Raw genomic sequence first — 26,645 nt, forward strand, 5'->3', positions numbered from 1 at the left:
GGTTTAATTTGATTTAATCTTTTAAGTGAATTAAATTTTATTGTATTATCTTTTTAATTGAATTGAACTGAACTGAACTGAATTGAACTGGATTGAATTGAATTTTTAGCCCTTCGCGTTTTATTGTGAAAGCGGAAGTGGTTCTGGTTACGTCCACCTTGACGCACACAGCAGGTCGGGAGCGGGAGAGCGGCTCGTGTCCGAGGCAGGTAAAGGTGTGTGTTGATGAATGAGGGGCAGAGCAGACGGAGTGGGGGTCTGAAGGACGAACGCAGAGCGGGTCGGAGGATCGGACGGAGCGGGGACCTGGAGCGGAGTCGGACCGTCGGGATGTCGGAGCGCATCGCGTCGTGCGGGAGTCTGTACGACAGCACCAACCTGCTGCTCCAGTACTGCAACAACGGTGAGCCACTGATCTGCACACTGACCCCACATGACCCACAACACCAGGAATATAGGAAAAAAACACATCCACAGCACAACACTGAACCCCAGACTGTGGAAAAGGAGAGGAGACGCACAGAAAATACGCACGAATGAGGTTTCAAACTGGATCTGAGGCTTTATCCGAGGAATTCAATTATATTTTTTAATTGTTTTTTCCCCAAAATTGATCGTTGAAGGCGTCATAAAAATATACTGTTGTTCATTTTGGTTTGAATTATGCTTTAAATAATAAAACTAAGCCTCTAAAATGAGTTTTCAGTCAGTGAATTAGTGGATGTTTGGGAAGAAAAGACTCAGATGTTCAACAGATACATGGGAATTCTGGGTAAATATAACTTGTTTTATTCTCCTTTTTTCCCTTATGGCTGATTTTTCTTGGCGCTTTTTGTAGAGATTTTTTTTTATTTTTTTTAACAATTAGCATTAACAGTATATGTACATAATAGTAAACAAACAAGGGTAGAAAGTTTCATAATTCACATAATCTTTTACATTACAAATATATAGAAATACATGTAAGTAAAAACATTAGGAAAGAGAAAAATAATAATAATAATAATAATAATAATAATAATAATAAAGAATATATAATAAAAATTAAAAAAAAAATTGTTGGAGGTATAAATAGAAATTATACAAATTAAATAAGATTATACATTTGACTTTTTTTTTTTTGGTTTTATTTGCTTTAGAATTTATGCACTTTTAGTAGAGATGGGAGATACAGACAAAACTGTTGTATCATAACCGTTTTCTTATAAGTCCATACTGATAATTATCATAAAAATGTCAAATCATTAGTTCTTTAATGGTTGAACAGTGATTTTTTTTATTTTTTTTTTAATAACCTGACAGAATGATGAAGAAACTGGGCAGTGAGATGGGGTTTGAAAAAAATAAACACCAAAAAAGAAAGAAGCATCATCAGCAAAGTAAATATATGAAAATGTTAAAGATATAAAAAGACTAAAAATTATCCATAAATATATTAAAAGATTAAAACAATGTCAAAGGTGTCAAAAGATAAAACGTAAAAAGGTGTAAAAAGACAAAAATGCTTTGAAAGTCTTAACAGAAACAGATGAGGACACTGATTTTATGATTCAACCCTCGTTTTATTGATGCATGAATATGTGATCTGAATTGTTTTGCAGATTTCAGTTTATTTGTGTTTTTTTTTTTTTTTGACTATTCTTCAGAAAAGTCAAACAACAGCTGAACATTCATAAATCTGAAGGTCGACCGTTCTAAACAATTATGATAAAATATTCATATTAAAATACAGATGAGTGAAACTACACATTAAACAAGACCAAGTTGTATGTTCTGGTGTAAAAACTCATCTCAATAACTATAATAATCATTTTTTAATCACCCAGCTCTACTTTACAGTTAAATATATTTGTATTTTTTCATTAAATGTCTGTTCTCAACCTGTCCACGGTGGTATGATGGCAGATGGGAGAGTTTGTCTGTTTGTTTTTTTAGTTTTGTCTTTTGGTTTTGATCACTTCCTGATGTGAGTCCATGTTGGTCTGTGGTTCTGGGGTTGGATTTGTGTCTCCGGTCCCTCCTCCCTTCTGGATCTCTGAGTTTCATCCTGATTTACATATTTAATGCAAATGTTCTGCTGCTGCTGGATTAGATAAAAACTGACAAAGGTGGACTCAGGTGGACTCAGGTGGATTCAGGTAGACTCGGGTAGATTCAGGTGGACTCATGTGGACTCATGTAGACTCAGGTGGATTAAGGTAGACTCAAATGGACTCAGGTGGACTCTGGTTGATTCAGGTAGACTCAGGTGGATTCATGTAGACTCAGGTGGACTCAGGTGGATTCAGGTGGACTCTGGTGGATTAAGGTAGACTCAGGTGGATTAAGGTAGACTCAAATGGACTCAGGTGGACTCAAGTGGATTAAGGTAGACTCAGGTGGATTAAGGTAGACTCAAATGGACTCAGGTGGACTCTGGTTGATTCAGGTAGACTCAGGTGGATTCATGTAGACTCAGGTAGATTCAGGTGGACTCATGTAGACTCAGGTGGATTAAGGTAGACTCAAATGGACTCAGGTGGACTCTGGTTGATTCAGGTAGACTCAGGTGGATTCATGTAGACTCAGGTGGACTCAGGTGGATTCAGGTGGACTCTGGTGGATTAAGGTAGACTCAGGTGGATTAAGGTAGACTCAAATGGACTCAGGTGGACTCTGGTTGATTCAGGTAGACTCAGGTGGATTCATGTAGACTCAGGTGGATTCACGTAGACTCAGGTGGATTCAGGTGGACTCAGGTGGATTAAGGTAGACTCAGGTGGATTCAGGTGGATTAAGGTAGACTGGTTGATTCAGGTAGACTCAGGTGGATTCATGTCGACTCAGGTGGATTCAGGTGGACTCTGGTGGATTAAGGTAGACTCAGGTGGATTAAGGTAGACTCAGGTGGATTCAGGTGGACTCAGGTGGATTAAGGTAGACTCAGGTGGATTCAGGTAGACTCTGGTGGATTAAGGTAGACTCAGGTGGATTAAGGTGGACTCAGGTGGATTAAGGTAGACTCAGGTGGACTCTGGTGAATTAAGGTAGACTCTGGTGGATTAAGGTAGACTCAGGTGGACTCTGGTGAATTAAGGTAGACTCAGATGGATTAAGTTAGACTCAGGTGGATTCAGGTGGATTCAGGTGGACTCAGGTGGATTAATGTAGACTCAGGTGGATTAAGGTAGACTCAAATGGACTCAGGTGGACTCTGGTTGATTCAGGTAGACTCAGGTGGATTCATGTAGACTCAGGTGGATTCACGTAGACTCAGGTGGATTCAGGTGGACTCAGGTGGATTAAGGTAGACTCAGGTGGATTCAGGTGGATTAAGGTAGACTCAGGTGGATTCAGGTAGACTCAGGTGGATTCATGTAGACTCAGGTGGATTCAGGTGGACTCTGGTGGATTAAGGTAGACTCAGGTGGATTAAGGTAGACTCAGGTGGATTCAGGTGGACTCAGGTGGATTAAGGTAGACTCGGGTGGATTCAGGTGGATTCAGGTGGATTAAGGTAGACTCTGGTGGATTCAGGTGGATTCAGGTGGATTAAGGTAGACTCTGGTGGATTAAGGTAGACTCAGGTGGATTAAGGTGGACTCAGGTGGATTAAGGTAGACTCAGGTGGACTCTGGTGAATTAAGGTAGACTCTGGTGGATTAAGGTAGACTCAGGTGGACTCTGGTGAATTAAGGTAGACTCAGATGGATTAAGGTAGACTCAGGTGGATTCAGGTGGATTCAGGTGGACTCAGGTGGATTAATGTAGACTCAGGTGGATTAAGGTAGACTCAAATGGACTCAGGTGGACTCTGGTTGATTCAGGTAGACTCAGGTGGATTCATGTAGACTCAGGTGGATTCACGTAGACTCAGGTGGATTCAGGTGGACTCAGGTGGATTAAGGTAGACTCAGGTGGATTCAGGTGGATTAAGGTAGACTGGTTGATTCAGGTAGACTCAGGTGGATTCATGTAGACTCAGGTGGATTCAGGTGGACTCTGGTGGATTAAGGTAGACTCAGGTGGATTAAGGTAGACTCAGGTGGATTCAGGTGGACTCAGGTGGATTAAGGTAGACTCAGGTGGATTCAGGTGGATTCAGGTGGATTAAGGTAGACTCTGGTGGATTAAGGTAGACTCAGGTGGATTAAGGTGGACTCAGGTGGATTAAAGTAGACTCAGGTGGACTCTGGTGAATTAAGGTAGACTCTGGTGGATTAAGGTAGACTCAGGTGGACTCTGGTGAATTAAGGTAGACTCAGATGGATTAAGGTAGACTCAGGTGGATTCAGGTGGATTCAGGTGGACTCAGGTGGATTAAGGTAGACTCAGGTGGACTCTGGTGAATTAAGGTAGACTCTGGTGGATTAAGGTAGACTCAGATGGATTAAGGTAGACTCAGGTGGATTCAGGTGGACTCAGGTGGATTAATGTAGGCTCAGGTGGATTAAGGTAGACTCAGGTGGATTAAGGCAGACTCAGGTGGATTCAGGTGGACTCAGGTGGATTCAGGTGGACTCAGGTGGACTCTGGTGAATTAAGGTAGACTCTGGTGGATTAAGGTAGACTCAGATGGATTAAGGTAGACTCAGGTGGATTCAGGTGGACTCAGGTGGATTAATGTAGGCTCAGGTGGATTAAGGTAGACTCAGGTGGATTAAGGCAGACTCAGGTGGATTAAGGCAGACTCAGGTGGATTCAGGTGGACTCAGGTGGACTCTGGTGAATTAAGGTAGACTCAGGTGGATTAAGGTAGACTCTGGTGGATTAAGGTAGACTCAGGTGGACTCTGGTGAATTAAGGTAGGCTCAGGTGGATTAAGGTAGACTCTGGTGGATTAAGGTAGACTCAGGTGGACTCTGGTGAATTAAGGTAGGCTCAGGTGGATTAAGGTAGACTCAGGTGGATTAAGGTAGACTCTGGTGGATTAAGGCAGACTCAGGTGGATTAAGGTAGACTCTGGTGGATTAAGGCAGACTCAGGTGGATTAAGGCAGACTCTGGTGGATTAAGGCAGACTCAGGTGGATTAAGGCAGACTCAGGTGGACTTGGGTGTTTCTTTTAGATGAATGAGTTTAGGAAGTTGGTTCTTTAACTCCGGTTTATGGGTGGTTTTTTTTTTGGTGTTAAATGTCTTTTAGTGTTAAGTGTTAAATGTTTGTTTTTTTTTTCTTTTTTTACGATATTTACAACCTACAAATATTAACATTATATTCAAATGTATTTTGCATAGATGTATGCACTTATTAATTTTAAAAACTGTGTTTAGAATATGACATAAATAATATCATAGTCAAATATCAATGTATTTGGAATAAATGTCGTTTATTTATAGTTTATAAAATGAAAACAGACTGACGGCACAAAACTGTCACTTTCCAAACATTCACACTCAGAAAACTCCTCTAATTTTTTTCTCATTTCAAAATACATTTTCCTAAAAATATAAGTAATTACCTACCCAAAAATATAAGTTTGGTTTAGATTATTGTAGTTTACTTTTTTCGACCGGATGTTAACCTTCCCCTGACTTCGCCTCATTATCTCTGTGTTCGGTCCTCAGGGGGTTTTCCCAGCTATTCATTTATGAAGGGAAAAAAATTGCACACCTTTAAATATATGCAGTGAAGTTTTAAAAATAAATAAATCAGAGGTATTAAGTGCCTGTTTCGGATATTGTTTTTTAATCAAGTGGTGTCTGTGTTTACTGGACCGACTCCAGGTCCATACAGTCTACTAAACATCTCAGACAGACGGACATATTGAGCGGCAGGTGCAGGAACAGTGAGGGGTCATGGGAGTCTTATCATGTTTGTGATCCAGAACCTCCTGCAGCTCCTCAAATTAGAATGATTTCAGTTGAATTGCAAAAAAGAGCCCAAACATTGCCCTTTACACAGCCTTAACTAATGTGACTGACTGTGAGATAAACTATGATATCAAAGAACAATATATCAAAAATAAGTATCTTTATTGTCTTAACTAAACGTCACAGTTAAAGGTCTTCACAAAAAGGGAAACAGGCGAGGGTTTGTTTGCTGACATTTCCTTATGTTGATGCTCAAAAGGGTAAAAGCTGCCCTCTTCCACTCAGAGGTCAGAGGTCAAGTGAACTCCATCTGCTGCAGCACAAACGGAAAGACAACAGAGGAGTTGGACTAAAGCATCGTACAAAACAGAGGTTATGTGTAGTGTTTCTACTTTCAAATATTAAAAAATGATCTGTAATTATCATCAGTGTTTAAAGAGCTGTGAAGTTCTGCCAAAGATGACAATGTACTGGACTGTAGAGATATGAACTGATATGAGTGGGATTTATGTGACCACTACAGGGAGTAGTGAGTCACTCTGCCAGACCAGATGGGATGAGAACCTTTAAGAAACAAGTGTTCACAGAAACCTCCGCCAAGCACCCCGAACAGTGTGCATGTGTGGATCGACTATTTCTTCTTAAATTAAACAGTTTCCAGGTTGTTCCATACAGCAGAAAAAGTTGAGGCTCGGTACCAGTCATGTGTATGTTAAATTATATTAAATTCCAAACAATATTTGTCGGGTTATAATGAAAAATGTGTCGTAAATGGGATTTTCAATGTTAAATTGAAACGTCCACAGAGTCCACATTCCACTGTGGGTGTGGACAATTTTGTGCCAGATACAAGAAATTGTTATAAGCTACGAGTGTATCAAATTTGAGGCTAATTGGAGTCGTTTTGAATTTTTTTTATTCATTTTCAAAAATTGCTCAATGATGAGAGCCAGGAAAATTTGAGATTTTGTGACCTTGCTGTGACCTTGAACTTTGGCCTACTTGGCCCAAAATTTAATGTGTTGGTCCCAGGGCCTAGGCCTATCTGTGGGTATGATTTGGTAAAGATGGTTGGAATAGTTTTCCCGTAAAGTTGCTAACAAACAAACAAACAAACACACAAACAAACAAACACACAAAGCAAAGTGATCACAATACCTCCTGGTGGAGGTAACAACCATTAGCATCAAAGAAAAGAAGTGATGGGGTTATGTGCATTTAAAGGGCCAGCGCTCCAAACACCTTTCCAGTGTCATTACTCAGAAATAGGGTTGAAGATGGACCTGTGGAGTTGAATTAATGAAGAATTCAGACCCAAACATTGCATTTATAGTTTATGTAGACCACAGGGAAATGTTTGAAAATGCAGAATTCCATTTAAAAAAAGCAAAATATCACTGCTTTAAACCTAATTTTTAGTCCTGTGTAGATGGTTGTTTGTGGTTTTAACTTTTATTATGGTCAGAACTTCAGAAATCACGATGTAAAAGAGTTAAAATGATCAAATGTTTGTTGAACATCGACAGTTTGGAGTGTCAGTATTACACAGGACCACTTTAAACTGACATGTAACATAATAGAAAATTGATAATAGATAATGAAACATGATAGAAGATTCAAGGACATAAAAGAGAAACAGATATGAATCAATAATTAAAAGGGGTCAAATAATAATAGAATAAAGCAGATTTAGAAAATAGATAAATTGTTCGTGTAAATATTACTTGTGGTCGTTGAAACTCGATGTTGAGGTGTGAACTGTGAACGCCGTTCACCGGCTGCCGAGGTGTTTTCTTTCTGGTTCTCGTTAACCATCAGTCGACGACACCGGACCAGGTTTGGTTAACATGATGTGACCCCCCCCCCACCCCCTTCATCTTTCCGGTCGGTCTGTCAGCCTCTTCCTCTGCCATCTGTCCTCAGACGAAACCAGATCCTCAGAGTTCACCAGATCTGCTGCCCTCGGCCACCTGCTCACGGTCGCTTCACTTTTATAGTTTTACTGCATTTTCAGAAAGTCTACGGGGTTAAGGCGACGCAATGTGACGACGGTTTACAGAGCAAACAGCAATAAAAATCAGATCAGATGGACTTTCACTGCTTTCACTCTTGACAGTAGAAACAGAAACTTAAATTCATTCTAGTTCAGGGGCCGCATACACCTCAATATATGATCTAAAGTGGGCCGGATCAGTAAAATAATAACATAATAACCTATAAATAATGAGAACTCCAAACTTTTCTCTTTGACAGTGAAAAAAGTAAAATTACATTATGACAATGTTTACATCTACAAACTATTCTTTAAAAAATTAGATTAACATGAACAACCTGAAATATATTAAGAAAAAAGTGCAATTTTAACAATATTATGCCTCAGTTTATCATTTACACATGTACATTACCACTTAGAGATCACAGTGAATCTACAAATACATAAACATTTAGTATAACAGGTATGATATTGATAAAACCGCATTTATTTTTCTTAAAACATTTCAGGGTATACATGGTTGTTCATGTTGTTCCATTTTATGTGAGAATATAGTTTATAAATGTAAACATTCATGTAATTTTCCTTTTTTTTTACACTAAAACAAAGACAGAAATTTGGTGTTGTCATCATTTATAAGTTATTATAATAGTATTTAACTGGTCTGACCTTCTTTAGATTGAACTGGTCTGTAAGTGGGCCCTGAACTAAAATGATTTTGACATCATTGATTGTTTAAGGAGTGATATTTTGCTTTTTAAAATAGAATTCTTCATTTTCAGACATTTCCCTGTGGTCTACATAAACTGTAAATCAGGGGTCTCAAACTCATTTTCTTTCAGGGGCCACATTCAGCCTGATTTAATCTCCAGTGGGCCGGACCAGTAAAATAATAACACAATAACCGATAAATAATGACATCTCCAAATTTTTGTCTTTGTTTTAGTGCAAAAAAAAAAACCCCAATTGAATTATGAAAATACTTATTTTTATGAACTATCCAAACAAAAAGGATGTGAATAACCTGAAAAAACTGAAATTTCTTAAGAAAAATAAGTGCAATTTTAACAATATCATGCCTCAACTTATCATTTTTACATGTGCATTACGGATCAGATCTACAAAGACACTAAACACTTAGTAACAGGCAGAAAATTGTTAGAATTGTGCTTAATTTTCTTAAGACATTTCAGGTTGTTCATATTTGTTGAGGTTATTCACATTTTATTGTTACAGGATAGTTTGTAAATGTCAATATTTTCATAATTTAATGTGATTTTTTTTTGCACTAAAAGACAAAAATTTGAAATTGTCAATATCTGAAGGCATAATGTTTTTGTTTTTTTTTCACATCAAACTGAGAAGAAAATATGGAGTCATTATTTTTTTGTAGGTTCTTATGCTTTTATTTTACTGGAGACCATATTGGTCTCTATGTGGAACCTGAACTAAAATGAGTTCGACAGTCGTAACAGTGGAATTTTTCCACTTTGCAAATTCATCCCACAGGCCGGATTGGAACCTTTGGCGGGCCGCATGTTTGAGACCCCTGCTGTAAATGCTCTGCTTGGGTCTGAATTCTTCATTAATTCAACTCCACAGGTCCATCTTCAACCCTATTTCTGACCACTTGCGTTCGTTAATACAACCAACAACTGAACATTTTTGGTAATCGCCTCGAAGTTTGGACACATTTTCAGTTTTTACTACAACCGCTGCTGCTGATAAAAAAATTATGTCGTACTTGGAGAAATGTTTGTTGGAAATCTGGACTTTATATGTGCAAATATCGTGACGTAACTAGTTACAAAATGTAACAAATTAAACAGGAATTAAAACAGGTTGTAGAAATCCACTCGATTTTTGCCAGCACCTGGAGGGTTCAAATTCAAACTGTATGAACTATTAGGGTCCAAATACACAAATAAATGAACCAAAGACTAATAAAAGTGGGTTTACATAAATACGACCCCTTTAATATCTTGCATTTCACATATTCATCCCACGGTCCGTATGTTTGACACCCCTGCTCTAGAATGAGCCTTAAAACCAGCTGAGACCTGTACCATAAAGGAAGTTCTGCAGAGGCCGGCTGTCCTGGTGTTACCTTCGACCAAACCAAACATTCATTTATCACATGGAAAAGGCAGCCAATCACAGACCTGGACAGGTCTAGATCAGCCTCATGCATCCCATAAAAGTCACGAGGAATGAATGAATGAAAGTGTAATATATGCAACACATGCACTTTAGTCAAAGCCTGGAGGGAAACGGACGACAAACTGCACTGTGAGAATGTGTGAGTTTATTTTCTGATTAGTATCAAGAGTCTGACTAATTATAATGGTGCTTTTGTTAAATAAATGTGTCTTGTGGTGTTTTAGACAATTTGGGGCTTATTATATTTTTCAGTTCAATCCACTCAGAGGAAGTAAAGAAGTAAAGTTAAAACAGACCTGGAACTGTTAATTATTCACAAGTAAAACATTTTAATGACTGTTTTATTTGTATACCTATTTCCTTCCTCACAGTCAGTCGCTGTCTGCACCTGAACACAGTTAGTTTCTTTAATTTTACTGTTTTTCTGCTGAATCTTCTAGTTCAGGGGTGTCCACACTTTGTCGGCTTGTGAGCTACATGTCTACAGTCGTGGAAAAAATTATTAGACCACCCCTTGTTTTCTTCAATTTCTTGTTCATTTTAATGCCTGGTACAACTAAAGGTACATTTGTTTGGACAAATATAATGATAACAACAAAAATAGCTCATAGTAGTTTAATTTCAGGGCTGATATCTATCCATTTTCCATGTTTTCTTGAAAATAACCAAAATCACTTCAGTTCTTATATCAATATCTATGGCATTGTACTGACAAAAACAGTGCTTTTAGGCATTCCATGTTTTCTTTTCTGTCTGTTTTAGTCACATGATACACACAGGAGTTAGTACTTGATTGCATAACCATTGTTTTTGATGACTTTTGATGGTCTAATAATTTTTTCCGTGAATGTATATTATCTAGCTATGGTAAAATATATAAAATATTCACTATATAGACAAAAGTATGTGGACATGTTGAATTCAGGTGTTTCTTTTCTAACAGGGGTATGGGATACAAAACAATAATGACAAATGTCGTAATATAGTTTTATATTGAGATAAATATCATTGCATTGGTTAGTTTGGTTTAAATTCTTATCTTTGTTTCCAAAATGCCTCAGAGATGGTTTTTACTTAATTTCTCTCAATACAGATTTTTTTTTTTTTTATTCATTCCGCTAGTTTTAAATATTCTACCTCTAAATTTCTATAGTATTTTTCGTGCTCTGACTGTAAATGAGAATTTTCTACCACAACTAACCATCTATGTTCTTCACATCTCACTTAGGAGGAAAAATCTCCCATTACACTAAAAGGAAATGTATATAATTATAAACTATATCCCATAAAAACCCAGTGCGACTTTGGTGTCAGTTCCCAAATTAAATGTTCTCTCTATTTAACCTTTCTTAAGTGACTTATCACCATTTATTATAATATTATCTTCTGTATTTTGAATTTTATCAGTATACATCAGGTATTTTCCTATATTTAATTCACTGATCATGTAAATGTTCATACAAGCTCACATTAAAATTGATGGAGAAAACTGCAGAAAAACTGACTTTTTCAGTAAAATTTAACTTTAACTGAACATAAATCAAGTGTCTCCATCCATTGTCATTGATCCAACTCCATGGGTTTTGCTGATGAATCAGTGTTGTAGAAGATGACAGTGTTTTCATGGTAACTATGGAGCCTCTGAACGTCCAAATGGGTCATATCTGATGACCATGAAAAGATGACAAACTGTATTTTACACTAATTATTTACATGTATTGATAGGATTAGTGGATCAACAGCTATTAAACACTTTAGATCAGTAGATGGTTTTGGTTAAAGCTGGATGTTTGGGTCTTTATGGGATATGGACAAAAATATTGGGACACTTCATGGCTACAGTTCATCCTGTTCATGCTGATTTGACATATAAACATCAATATTTTCTTCCCTCTACTTTCAATATTTCAATAGGCAAAGTGTGCATAATATACTCACCTGAATACAAGAAGGTTAAATGACCTGAGAGTAAAACATAAGCTGTTACTACACAGGTTTGGTTTGGTCTGAACATCACAACAGAATAAAGGCAGACACAGAGTTAGATGAACCACCAACTCATTATTCCAACAGTGAAATTGATCTCTAACATTGAAATCACTAGAGAATTCACCTGGTCCTTGGTTTGCATTAAATGAGTGCGATCCTCTGAATGCGTCCGTAAATCTACAGTCCAGACAGGACCAGGGTGAACTGTCTGAATGTGAAGGACCAGATGGACTCAGCTCAGACCTGCCGTCGTCTTAGTGTCAACATTACGCTGCTGTTGTCCATCAGTTCTCTGACCGTTTCTCCTTCAGATCTAATTGAATTCATCAGGGTGTGGAGAGCACTTCTCACATCCAGAATCTAATTTAGACAAGAAGAGGCACAAATTAGTTTTACTTTGGGCCGCTCTTCTCCTGCACACATATTTTATAATTCAGCCAGAAAAACCTCAAATACAAGCCTCAGTACAGGACAAGAGGATTAGATTAATGGAGTTTTTGCTGCTTTTGAATCTGAAAAATGTCTAAATCACTAAATACAGGTAGTTCCTCTGTAGATCTGTCTTTCTCAACAAAAACTCAAAACATAACCTGTTGGTATCTTGTTATATAATCACTGTTTTAGGAAAGAAAACTATATTTGAATCACAAATTAATGTTTCTCCACATTTAATCTTTCCTAAGTCTTTTATCACCATTTGTTATAATTAGGGCTGTCAAAATTAATGCATTAACACAGATTAATCCATTATCATGATTAATCTGATTAAAAATTTTAACGCAATTAATCCATCTGCAGCACAGAATGACTCTGAACGTCTGCCAACACATTTGGGTCAGTCTATCCAAGTAGAGTTAGCGCCGTCCATGAACAAACGGGCAGCAGAGCCAACCCATAAAGATGGAAGATGCTAAACAGCACGTTGGCCCTTTGGATAGAAATATGAGGACAAAAAAACCAAGACGGAACAGTCGACCGACAAAGTATTATACACACTCTGCAGGAAGGAGTCGGGGATTCTGCTAGTACTTACGCTATTTTTTTCCGTATAAAAGTCAGGTGTTTTCCTATAATATCCTTTACTTTACTGATTATGTAGATGTTCATAAAAACCCAGAAAAAAATCTAAAAGTTATTATACCAAAACAGAGAAAACTCAAGAAAAATTGACTTTTTTTAGCAAAATATATCAATAATTGAACATAAACCCAGAGTCTCCATCCACTGTCATTGATCCAACTCCAGGGGTTTAACTGGTGTTTACATGACCATAAAAGTCGGATATCTGGGGGTAATCGGATAACGGTAATAATCAGATCTAACACATTTTCATGCACTTAAGAAATTCGATAATCGAAAAACCCTGGTTTAGATGCCGCAGTCCATTATCAGATTTCTTTTGGAGTATGTACATACATATGTAGTGATGGTAGAGTTAAACTTCCTGTTACTATCTTCCACTCATGTTTGACTATATAACTTCTGTTCTCTACTATTCTTAATTGTTTGCACATGCGCAGATATAAAAGAACGAAATACATCAGATTAACCTGTATACATATGTGGAGACATCGGAGTATTAGGGAGAAATCTAGATGTGTTAATCTGATTTCTCATAATCAGATTACTGCTGTTATCGGATAAAGACAATCAGATTATCCTGATTACATGATCACTTGAATAATCTGAAAACTCCAGAAATCGGATAATGTGCGGAGTATTGTTGTGCATGTAAACAGGCTCACTATTGTAGAAGACAGTGTTTCCATGGTAACTAAGGTGCTTCTGAACATCCAGTTTGGTCATATTTGATGACCATGAAAAGATGACAAACTGCATTTTATCTGAATTATTTATGTATTGATGGGATTAGTGGATCAGATGTTATTGAATACCTTAGATCAGTAGGTGCTTTTGTCAGTGACTGTTGGTCTTTGAGGGTTAAAAATACACACATCCACACAGTGAATGTGACATTAACACTTCACTGTCGGTGTGAATAGAAGGTGTGCATCCTGCAGAGTTTTATAAAGATGTTGTAGTGCATGCTGGGAGATCTGAAATGAAATGACTGACTGCTGAAGTGGTGGTTGGAGTGTAACGGTGATAGGAGTCATGACTGCTTCAATGAGCTGAGATTTGCCTGGATTATGTCTAGAATGTAAAAGTGTAAAAATGTTGTTTATTTCGCAGGTTTTAAGAGAATTGCAGATTTGTAGTAATTGTAGATTTGAGGACAGGAAATAAAATCAGAGCTGTTCTGTAAAAGTTACCAGTGTTTTCAGTCGTGTCCACTGTATCCATGTCTGGTCCATCTGGACAAAGGATCACATGATGATCTTTAAAGGCGGCTTCAAATTGTAGGATGTGAATCATTGTTTTCTCACCTCTTATAAAATGAAACAGACATGAGGTCAGTTTCTGGAGGTTTAGTCTCTACGTGATGCTCTTTGTTGTTATATAAGACTAAAAACACTGCATTTTTGCATAATTTCTACACATTTTTGCTGCAGTGTTTTAACAAAACTCCAAACTGTAAATACATAATGGATGTTGCGGTGTTTTATTAATTACACTGACTGCAACGGCCTAATGTGTCCCAATGGAGGTTTTTAATTTTGATTGCTTTTTCATAAAGACCCAAACAGCCACTGGTAACCAAAACCATCTACTGATCTAAAACGTTTAATAACTTCTGAACCACTAAACCTATCAATATGTTGAAATAATTGGTGTTAAATACAGTTTGTCATCTTTTCATGGTCATCAGATGTGACCCATTTGGACGTTCAGAGGCTCCGTAGTTACCATGGAAACACTGTCATCTTCTACAACATTAATTCACCAGTAAAACCCATGGAGTTGGATCAATGACAGTGGATGGACACACTGGATTTATGTTCAGTTAACGATAGAGTTCGTTGAAAAAGTCACTTTTTCTTCAGTTTTCTCTCTTTCTGATATAATAACCCTAAACTTTAATCTGGGCTTTTATAAACATCTACATGATCAGTGAATTAAATATAGGAAAATACCAGATTTTCACTGAAAAAATGCAAAATACAGAGGATAATATAATAATAAATGCTGATAAATCACTTAAAAAAGGTTAAATATAGAGGAAAAATCAACTTGGGAACTGACACAAAAGTAGCGCTGGGTCTGTATGGGTTAAAATTTGCTTATGTACTATGTACTGTAATTTCCGGGCCATTGAGTGCACCCAAATATAAGCAACACACTGCCGTCTCCAACGTCTCACCATCGATTCATTGATGCCAAGCTTACGTGCAGCAGCTCTATTTCCTTCTTCGACAGCCGGATCGATCCCCTTTAACTTGAAAGCTGCCTCATAAGCATTGCCTCGTGTGTTTTCCATGATGACAGTGTGTGCATGATGCGCAAAATGACTGATCTGAAGAATTTAGTGTGAGTGCGTTTGATTTTACAGTGATTCGAAGGGTTTCATTGGTCCACTGTGACCTGTTCGGTAATTTCATTGGTCTGGTGTGACGAGCCTAAATGTATTGGCGGCATGAAGCTCGTTGGCCTGCAAAACATGAATTAACTGCATCATTGTTTAAGCTGCAGGGTTCAAAGCGTGTGAAAAAAGTAGCGGCTTATAGTCCGGAAATTATATATTATGTTAGAGCTGCAACCGATTAATCGATTAGGTGCTTGAAGCGAATGCAAAAATTCACAATTTGATTAATCGACTCAAATTGATTGAAGGGAAATATTTTATTGCAGTTTTCCTGAATTGAAGCTTCTTTGTGCGTCACAATAAGCATCCATGTGAAACACAACAGTGGAACCAATGTTTAACAGCAGAGAAATGAAGGAAACAAAGCTTTGATTCAGGAGAATTGTGGCTGAATGATTTTTTTGGATCACTTTGAGTTGATTAATCGGTAGCAGCTCTATATTATGTACATGCACGCAGTGAAATCAGGCTAAATATGACCTTTAATGTGATGGCAGATTATCTTGTTTTGCTCCTTCCTATAGTTTGGACAGACTTTTTATTATTTATTAGACATTGAAGAAAAATGCATTTGCAGTTATAGATGAAAAACAAGTGGTACCAGACACAACAAACCACACCTCTCGCACGTATTGTAGCTTATTTTGGCATCAATCCATCTGATATCATCACATCTATGTGTGTGCTGATGTCATCATATCAGTTGCCTCTATATATGTGCTAAGTTTGAAGTAAATTGAAACTAAATAGATGTTTTTATCGATTTTTCAAATTTCACCCATTATTAGTAAATGGAAAAAAAAAAGATTGTAAAAATTCATAAAAAATTGGAACTTTTACCTACTTTTCCCAAAATGTAACCACATCTATTCTGGGTCACTGGCAATCTATAAACCAAATTTGGTGCAAATTCAACCGATAGTTTTGCTGCTTAAGTGTTAACAAACAAACAAGCAAACTGAACCAAAAACAATACCTCTTGCCTTTGGGGTGTGGGGTAATAATCAACGATGAGCAGAACTTGTTACAGATGAGTGTCTAACCAGAGTTTAATCAGTACTAATCTGACATATGTGGACACTTCCTTGGATGATGTGTGTTTTACTTGTGTGTAGATGTAGATGTGAGGCCGTATGAGTCACGTGGTGGTCATTGATCCCAGCGTCCAGCTCTGCAGCATCTCTTCCTGGCGGTGCCTGGTCGTCCAGATGCTGATGCGGTGCAGTGTGTGTGCGTTCGTGTGTGGCCATGAGCCAGGCTCCGCCCCCTCAGCCTCCTCGCCAGTGGATAAAGAGCTGAAGGGGAGGGAGGGAAAAGATGATAGTAAAGGCTGGAAGGGAAACGAGGGAGTGGTCCAGGAAGTGAGGGAGGACGTGGAGGTGGAGGGGGGAGTGGCTCAGAGGATGGGAGAGGAGTTTATGGGAGGAAAAAAAAAAAAAATAGAGGAGCGAGTGATCGAGCAGTGGCTGCAGACGGGGAGGGGAGGGGAGTTGGCGTCGGGAAGCCTCGAGGGGTAGAAGAGTGGGAGCGAGTGGACGACCTGACGGACTGTTAGCGTTACGGACAGACTGACTGACGGACGGGAGGAGTGACCAGACGTCAGCGTGAAACAATGACAGGTAGGAGACACCGGCTCCTCCTTCATCAACTCCTCACTTCACTGCACCATGAATATTTCAGCGGTTTTCCCAGTGCCCTTTGTCGACCTCCTCATTGTCCTGCATCACACACACGTTACTCCTCGTTTCATTTTCCATCCTCCTTCTGTCTGTCTTGCATCCAGCTCCTCCTCCTCCTCCCCCTCCCCCTCCCCCTCCTCTTCAGCATCTGTCTGCTCTGTGGTCATTTGTCATGTTTCCTGACAGAAGCCATGTGTGTGCATCAGCTGGTTTTTAACTAACACTTACTCAGATTGAAAAGCGAAGGGATCTTATGATGCTGTGTGTGTGTGTGTGTGTGTGTGTGTGTGTGTCTGTTCTGTATTAAATCTGCAGCCTCTAGTTTTATTGGGAGGTGATGGATCCCGCTGAGGTAGAACCTGTCATATGAGGTGTGTGTTTGTGTGTGTGTTTGTGTTAATCCAAGGGTGAATTGCAAAGTGTCAGGGTTTTAACAGGTGTTCTGAGGAGACGAAGGTGAACCGTTTGTCTTTGCTCTCGTCTCATTATTCATCTGCTGTTTCCACTCACTGCGTAAAATTTAGCATCTGTAGTCTCACGCTAAGAAACAGGGATGAACTGATCCGACTTCATCAGGTCTGATTCCAGCTCCCAGACTTAAATTATCTGCCAACGCCAAGAACAGATCAGATTTAATATACTGTAAAAGTAACAATTCAGGGATGGTTTCATGTATAAAACAACATCAGGATTCACTTTCACCTTTCAAAATTTATTCTAGTTTTTATTACTCTTATTCTGAAAATCACCAAAAATCATAGATAGATAGATAGATAGATATTAAACACTCTTAAGACACAATTTGTACAATATGTACTAGACAATATATTATCATTATGATAATTAAAAGAAATATACATAAGTGTGCAAAACTATTGTACACTTATTAATGTATATTTCTTTAGTTCAATATAATTGTTTAATGATTTAATCAATCATTAAGTTCTTCAATGCTGATTCTGATGATACTCTAAGAACATACAGTCATGGAAAAAATTATTAGACCATCAAGTCATCAAAAACAATGGTTATACAATCAAGTACTCACTCCTGTGTGTATCATGTGACCAAAACAGACAAAAGAAAACATAGAATGCCTAAAAGCACTGTTTTTGTCAGTACAATGCCATAGATACTGATGTAAGAACTGAAGTCATTTTGGTTATTATCAAGAAAACCATGGAAAATGGATAGATATCAGCTCTGAAATGAAATTACTATGAGCTATTTTTGTTGTTATCATTATATTTGTCCGAACAAATGTACCTTTAGTTGTACCAGGCATTAAAATGAACAAGAAATTGAAGAAAACAAGGGTGGTCTAGTAGGTAGGTAGGTAGGTAGGTAGGTAGGTAGGTAGGTAGGTAGGTAGATAGATAGATAGATAGATAGATAGATAGATAGATAGATAGATAGATAGATAGATAGATAGATAGATAGATAGATAGATAGATAGATAGATAGATAGATAGATAGATAGATAGATAGATAGATAGATAGATAGATAGAAGTGCATATCAGATTTAATGTACTGTAAGTAACAATTCAGTATCTTATTATGTAAGAGTGAGATGGTTTCATGTATAAAACAACAGGATTCACTTTCACTATTCAACATTTATTCCAGTTTTTATTACACCAAACTCCAAACACCTAAATTCCTAATAAGTTGTTTCAGAGATGAATGAAAGTGAATATTCTTCTAATTTTCCTGTTTATATGTAGTAATAAAAAAGTGTTTTTCAGACAAAAAAAATGCACCTGTGGGATGAGTAGAACCTTCTCCAGAATCCAAAGAATCCTCTGATTAAGACACATCTTAATCAGAAAATGCGCATTTCATAAAAAGGCCTGATCCAGAATATGTCAAATTCCAAATATAGTCATTTTCAGAATAATAATACTAAGTACAGATTTCATGTACTGTGAGTAATAAAACATCCAGTTGTTATTATGTGCGATGATTTTGTGAATAAAACATCTGGTTCACCGTCACCATTGATGACATTTATTCCCGGTTTTTCTCTTATTCTGAAAAATGCAAGTTGTTTCTAAGATGAATGAAAATAAATATTCCTCTAATATTCCTGTTTATATGCAGCCATACATCTCCCATTAAAAATAGTGTTTTTTCAAAGTTTTCCACTGGTTTCAGACGTTCCACTGTTCTATTTTGTTCCTTCAAACACCTTCTAAAAATGTGCAGCTTTTCGATATTGACTCATATCTATAAACCTGTTGATTCCCAGTATAATTGTATACTGTATTTTCTGTATAATGTTCAACAGTAGGTGTGTTTCTCGTTTTAGAGAGTTCTCATTGTCTTTATTCTATCTGAGCGTGTGTCACAAACTGCAGTAAAACCTGCAAACTAGATGTGTTTTCTGATGCACCATATAGATTTTAATGATTCAAGTTTTCAAGGAGACTATTGTCATTCCGTACAGGTACATGATACATGAGAGGAATGAAATTAGTTCCTCAGATCCATGGAGAAAAAAAAAGAAAAGGCAAAGCCACAATAAAGAAAGTATAAGCAATAAAAACAGAATTTAGATAAAGTGCATAGAAACAGTCTGGATAATAAAGGTGTAGTTAAAATGTAACATGTGCCAGTGTAAGAGACTGCACTTACTCAGGAACATAAAAACAGATAGAATAACATCAGATGGCAGCAGTAGATCATTTACAGTCCAAGAAGTCTTTAACCTGGATTTTCAGTTTGTATGGAATGAGTGGGATCTTCACAAGAATCTATAGAACTGTAATAATATCCTCATAACCCACACATCTTAATCATGAAATGCACAATTTGGAAAAAGGCCTAATCCAGAATAATATCTAAACTAGACATCAGATTCTAAATACTGGCATTTTCAGAATATGCTTTGTAGATTTTAACTCATAAAGACTCAGTGGAACTTTTGTGGTGGTTCCAAACGATATTTTTCTCTATATTTAACTTTTATTAATCACCATTTATTATAGTATTATCCTCTGTATTTTGTGTTTTGTTTTTTTTCAGTAAAGTCAAGTTGAGTAAAGTCAAAGGTTACTCTATCAAAACAGAGAAAACTGAGGAGAAAGTGACTTTTCAGTCAAATATATCATTAACTGAATATAAGTTTCATTTTCGACTTCCGCCATTTCCTCTACTTGTTGCACAGGGTAAAGGATGCTGAAAAGCCAGGCTAGCTGTGAGCCAATGAGAGTCAAGCAGATGAACATGTTGACTATTCATGAGAATTGGCACAAATCGAGCTGAGTCTTCCAGCAGCCTTTCCATACCACATTAGAATGGCTTGCAACTTGGTAACCAAGGCACTTTTTTCCACAAAAAATGTTACAGACTCCATGGTAGAACTTCAGACATTACTACAAAAGTAATGAAATACAGTCACGGAAAAAATTCTTAGACCACCCCTTGTTTTCATCAATTTCTTGTTCATTTTAATGCTTGGTACAACTAAAGGTACATTTATTTGTTTGGACAAATATAATGATAACAACATAAATAGCGCATAGCAGTTTAATTTCAGAGCTGATGTCTATCCATTTTCCATGTTTTCTTGATAATAACCAAAATCACTTCAGTTCTTACATCAGTATCTATGGCATTGTACTGACAAAAACAGAGCTTTTAGGGATTCCATGTTTTCTTTTCTGTCTGTTTTAGTCACATGATACACACAGGAGTCAGTGCTTGATTGCATAACCATTGTTTTTGATGACTTTTGATGGTCTAATATTTTTTTCCACAACTATACATGTGGCAGGGCCCTTTCAAAAGAGAGAAGCATCATATTTGTATCTGACGGCCCAGTTCAGACAGGATCCTTATCAACACCAGAATCTGCCTGATCCGTTAAGGAAATCCAGTGACTGACAGATGGAGCTTTAGAGCTGAACTTAACCTCACACTTCACACAGATAATCAGGTCAGAGGTTCCAGACAGTCTCTTCCAGTTGTTTAGCAGAAGAGCTGCTCATGGGTCCTGTTTGGAGAAGTGAAGGACGATGCGATGACGCTAACAATGGCTAAACTGGGACAAAAACCAATGTGACTATGGACATGGATCCAGTAGATCTCAGGTAGATCACTGATAAAAAAAAGTATTGGAAAAGTTTTGGACTTTGTTTTGAAACGCTGTCTCTCGTCTCATCTTTTCTTTGTTTCTTCTGCTTCTCTGTTTCATACATTTTGCAGCCGTTGTAGATAAACTGGATGATTTCAGTTTAGAGTGAATCACGTCTCAGCATCTACTCCCACCTGCAATCTGTCCGTTTCTACTTCCATCATTCGCCGTTTATCTCCTGTTTCTGGACATTTTCTTATTTTCACTTATTAATAAACTCGTCAGATTTGATACAGATGTACGTAAGAGATCGTGGTTGATTTCAGGATTTAATTTGATTATTACGATTGGATTCAGGAGCTGTTTTATCAGGTAAAGCATTAAGTAATAAACATGTTCAGGCAGAGTTTTGTCACATAATCCTTCATTTATCACATAATTTGTGTTATTCTATCATGAAATATCCTTGAGCATAAGCCTGAGATTGAAATGAGCCTTTCATTATTAATTTTCATCGTCTGGATTGTAATTTACTGAGATGCTTTTAGAAGTTGGCAGTTCTTTAATAAGAGCAGACTATCCATCTCACGGTGGAAACTTCCTCATGTCAAACCAGGTTTAAAGGAATTATTAATAATAAGAAGCTTCCTGTAAATGAAGTCCAGCTGAAACATTTTCCACAGTCCCAGTAGCCAAAGCAGAACACAACTTCAGTTTTTTGGTTGATTTATGATGTTCAATGTGGGTATTTATGGAGTTAATGTGGTTTTGTGACTAGAGATGATGATGATGATGAGATAGGAAGAGAAGAAGATGAGATACAGAAGAAATGTAGAAAAATCTATTGGCAGAAAAGTAGTTTTTTTTGTAGAAAATCTGAGATGTTTTGACAGAAAAGTGGAGCTGGTTTTGCAGAAAAGAAAGGATGTTTAGAGAAAAGGAAAAAAGGAGAGATACTACAAAGACGATGTTTTTAGCAAAGAAGTGCAGATTTTTCTTTTCTTTTTTTTTTTTTTCAGAAAATTAGACATGTTTTAGCAAATGGTAAATAGAGCTGGTTTTGTAGAAAAGGATGGATGTTTGTAGAAAAGAAGATACTTTTAGTGAAAAAGAAGATTTCTTAGATGGATTGGCAAAACAGAGGAGATATTTCAACAGAAGAGATCATTTATTAAAAAAAAAAAAAAAAAAGAGACATGGTTTTGCTGAAAAATGTAGATGTTTCTGCAGAAAAGAACTGAAAGAAAATTAAATAAGGTGTGTTTTATCTGAAAGTGGAGATGTTCTGCAGTGAAGTTCACATGTGCTGACTGAGGCCGAAGCTGAGGCTGAAGCTGAATCTGAAGCTAAACCTGAGGCTGCTGCTGTAGCTGAAGTTGAAGCTGTGGCTAAAGCTGAAGCTGAGGCTGAAGCTGCCTCTTTGTGCAGTGTTTCAGTTAATCTCTCGTGCTGGACTTGTGTATGTAAATCTGCAGCTTGATTTCCCTGCGGCCTGTTTCCGTCTCATTTGACTGTGAGATGTGATACAGTAACAGTAACACAACTCCAATGTCCACCGCCTCTTCTGACTGATGCATGATGGGAGCAGAACGGTGGCTTTAAAAGGGCCCTGACCTGCAGCTGCAAGAGTTAACCTTGTAGTAATATCTGTGGTGTAAAACCTCATTAATATAAACATTTATTTTCATTATTGATCTATCTGTTGATTATATTTAACAGTTAATTTTCTGTAAAAAGTCAGAATAAATTGTTTAATTTCCTATAATTGTTCATTTAGCCTCACGTAAAACCCAAACAGTAGTTGGGTTTCCATCCAAATATCACATATTTAACTGAGCTGGTAGAAAATGGGCAGAAGAAAATGTGAATTGAAGCAGGTTTCCTTCTATTACTGTTATGCAAATGTTATGAAAATATTATATCACCATGATCTAAATCTTTGGCAGTTACATGTAGTGTTTCTGTTCAAGATCTGACGCCTTCTGCTCATATTATGGTGTTCCAGTATTTCCATCACACTCATCTTATCAAAAAACCTTAAACCTCTCTATAGCTTTAAAACTTTGATGTTGTTCTTATTAATTCATGTTTTATTTTGAAAGGATAGTTTCTAAATGTAAATATTTTCATAGTGTAATAACTACTAAACAACTTTGACATATTCTCAGTGCATTTTTTTGCACTGATGGGACAGACTGGACCATGTGGTGGGCCGGTTTTGGCCTACGGGCCGTATGTTTGACACCTCTGGTCTAGTGGCTCCAAAATACTGGAAAAAGAAGAAGAATCTGCAGATGTATGAAGCAGTGTTTCAACCCTGCAGGGTCGTCATCCCTGAGTTTATGTGGATCCGATCAAGTGGTAACACATGGACACATTTGGTGTTCAACAGTCTCTGTCATGTAATCAGAGTAACTTATATACATGTATTATACATATTTGAGTAGGTATTTATGAGCACTTTAACATTATGTATAAAAAATTTGGGGAGATAAAAGTTTTAGGTGAAAAATGTCAAATTACTGCTCAGTTACACGTGGACTTGAAACAGACAGCAGTTTTTTAAGCTTTACGCAAACATTCAAAACATGCCGTTCTCGACAGAAATTGATATGAAGTAGGACAAAACCTTTTAGATATTATGGTCAACTATGCTGAAAATAAATTTTGGAGTAAAATATTGACAAGTCTTAGTTTTATTGATAGAATGTGGTCAGACGTGGACACATTGCCATAGTAACACGTGGGCAACTCTGTACCATTGTATGTGTCACCCAAATGTATCAAAAGGTCATTACTTTATGAAAGTTTCACTCAAATATCTGAATTAATAGTAACTTGAAAATAAAAAAAATGGTATTTTTGTGGCAACACATGGACAGGGCCTTTTAAGCAACTCACAAATCTTCAGACTCACAACATTCATGAAATAAGTGACAAATCTAATACATGAAACTTAACAATCATCTATATAATCAACAGATTGAATACATTTTCTGATTTTTTTAGATTAAATTTTTTGCATCAAATTCGAGCTACATTATGAAGGAATGAGCGCTATTATAGGATTGTTATGTTTCTCTATGACTGATATTATACTGCTGTAATTTGGTAAAAACAAATATTTATTTTCCATGTGATTTCCCTTTACGGCATTTCTATTATATTCCATTTACTTCTGACTTAATTCCTACATAGTCCTATGTCAGAGAATGTTCTGTTTTGCGGATAATTGAAAATATCTAAATAAAAAGTTTAAAAAATAATAATAATTTGAGCTATATTTTTATGTTTGAGGCATGGCTATGGTGTAAAAAGTACAATTGATAAAATCCGTTGAAACTTTTTTTTCTACAAGTGGTATTTTAAAAAGGATAACAGCTCCATAAAATAGAGATCTTTAGCTAAAAAATGAGCCCACTTGATAAATGATGTGTGGAAATTTACTTTTTCATGTTGATGTTCACTTTTCCTTGATCCATATATTTATAAAAACTAAGACACTGAACCTGAATTTAAAAGAAAAGGAGGAAAGCACTGGAGTCGAGATGTTCTGCCCAAACACAAACTAGTTTGCGACTTTATCATCTGATAATCTGTTAATGTGGGCCACAGATTGATAATCCGTTCTGGACAGTTTGCCTTCGATAATCTGACCTCAGTGTCGACGGAGGACGATTAGTCTGGAAACCGTTCAACATCAGAGTATTAACAGGGATGTCAAACAGTCGCATGGACGAAGGATGGAGAAGAAGTATTTACTGTGATTTCCTTGTGGAAGGTGGATATTTACCACTTTTCCATCTGTGAAATGACAGTGTCTCCTGTGAATCATAATACAGTGACAATACCGGAGCCGTCTAATAATGGAATTTCCCCTTGTGGGACTAATGAAGGCTTATGTTATGTTATGTTATGTTATGTTATCAATGATATCTTTATAAATGGGATAGAAACATTACCTTTTGAAGGAGTTGTATGTAGTGTTTCTACTTTCAGATATTTAAAAAATGATCTGTAATTAACGTCAGTGTTTAGAGTAAAGAGCTGTGAAGTTCTGCCAATGTACTGGATTGTAGAGATATGAACTGATATGAACAGGATTTATGTGACCACTAGAGGGAGAAGTGAGTCACATAGTACCAGACCAGATGGGATGAGAACCTTTAAGAAACAATTTTAGGGTCAAAGAAAAGAAGTGATTAAAAATTGAAGCCACTGGACACAGCTGTAAATGAAAAGAATGGAGTTTGATGGTGAAATGTCAGCGTTTTATTCTACACAAGTGAGTTTGATTCTGAGGCTTATGAAAGTATAAAGTTATTATGGGATATTATCTTTGCTAAGTTGCTGTTGGTTGATCCACGGTTCAGGCTAAACTGTGACAGTTCTGACCTTGTTTGTTGGATTCCAAACAGATCTTTAGTTCAGCTACTGACAACACGACTTGAACAGAAAACAGAGATGATTAGTGGTTTTACTGTGGCTGTTTTCTGCCTAAAAACAGAGCTAAGCTAACAGAGCTACAATGTAAACTATCAGCTGATGCAGCACATGAAGATTGTATAACAGTGTTATTTTGAGCGACTGTTAAAGTAAACATCTATGAGTATAGTTTGAAGAAGAAAATGTGATGATACCATAATACAGATGTGTGGAAACAGTGAGTTGTATTCTTTATTCAGTGACTGATACAGTCTGTGGATACATAGGGGTGATTCCTTGGTGGTTCTGGTAGTTTTAAGTGTGTTCTGGTTCCAAACTGCCCCCTGGTGGACAGTGTTTGGAACAATACTACATAGGAGGATGGTTTTTAGTCCAAAGTGACAGTTTAAGGAACCAGATGGTTGTTTGTTGTTTTAACTTTTTTATGGTCAGAAATTCAGAAATCTAGACATAAAAAATTTAAAATGATCAAATGTTTGACATTGAAATGTACATGACCAAAATCTAGTAAACAAACAAGATAATAAACATTTTGTGTTTTCATTGTGTTTTTTAAAACCATATGTTTTGTCATTTATGTTACTTTTTGGTCAGTAAATAAATAAAATAAAACTGAAGTCTAAGAAACATTTCCATTCATAAAACCCTAGAAAACCCAATTTTCTTAATTTCATTCATTTTAGCAAATAATATCACTTCCATCTCTTTCATCACTGGTAAAATAACGACTAATTATTTACTTGGCAACTACTGAAATAATCAACATCTCCTTGGTTTGAGGGAGTATTTAAGATATCTCCAAATTCTCTGTTTTCAGCTTCTTAGATGTCAGTATTTTCTGGTTTCTTTCCATCCCTGTGATTCTGTAAACTGAATGTTTGTGGATCAGATATTTGAGGTTGACATCCCAGGCTCTGAAATACTTTTTAATCATTGTCTTTGAGACCCAGTCATTCATTGATGAGTTAATTATTAGTTGCTGTCAGCTTTTATCAGATCAGAGAGAACAGAACTTGTTTTTCTTCTC

At 36.9% G+C, this 26,645-nt stretch overlaps 1 protein-coding gene across 2 annotated transcripts in view; it reads left to right on the forward strand.

The window, feature by feature from the left end:
• Positions 1–210: 210 nt before the first annotated feature.
• The window catches only part of eml2 (EMAP like 2), a 67,790-nt gene continuing 41,355 nt past the window's right edge, over positions 211–26,645 (forward strand). The window contains exon 1 of one of the 2 annotated variants that reach the window (XM_030151949.1): positions 211–403. In XM_030151949.1, the coding sequence (XP_030007809.1) occupies positions 226–403 (178 nt within the window). In that variant the 5' untranslated portion in view covers positions 211–225. Of the gene's footprint in view, positions 404–16,900; positions 17,037–26,645 lie in introns of those variants that run through there. The other variant, XM_030151950.1, reaches the window with a different exon arrangement.

This window comes from Sphaeramia orbicularis, chromosome 13 (assembly GCF_902148855.1).
Source record: "Sphaeramia orbicularis chromosome 13, fSphaOr1.1, whole genome shotgun sequence".
NCBI classification, from domain to species: Eukaryota; Metazoa; Chordata; class Actinopteri; order Kurtiformes; family Apogonidae; genus Sphaeramia; species Sphaeramia orbicularis.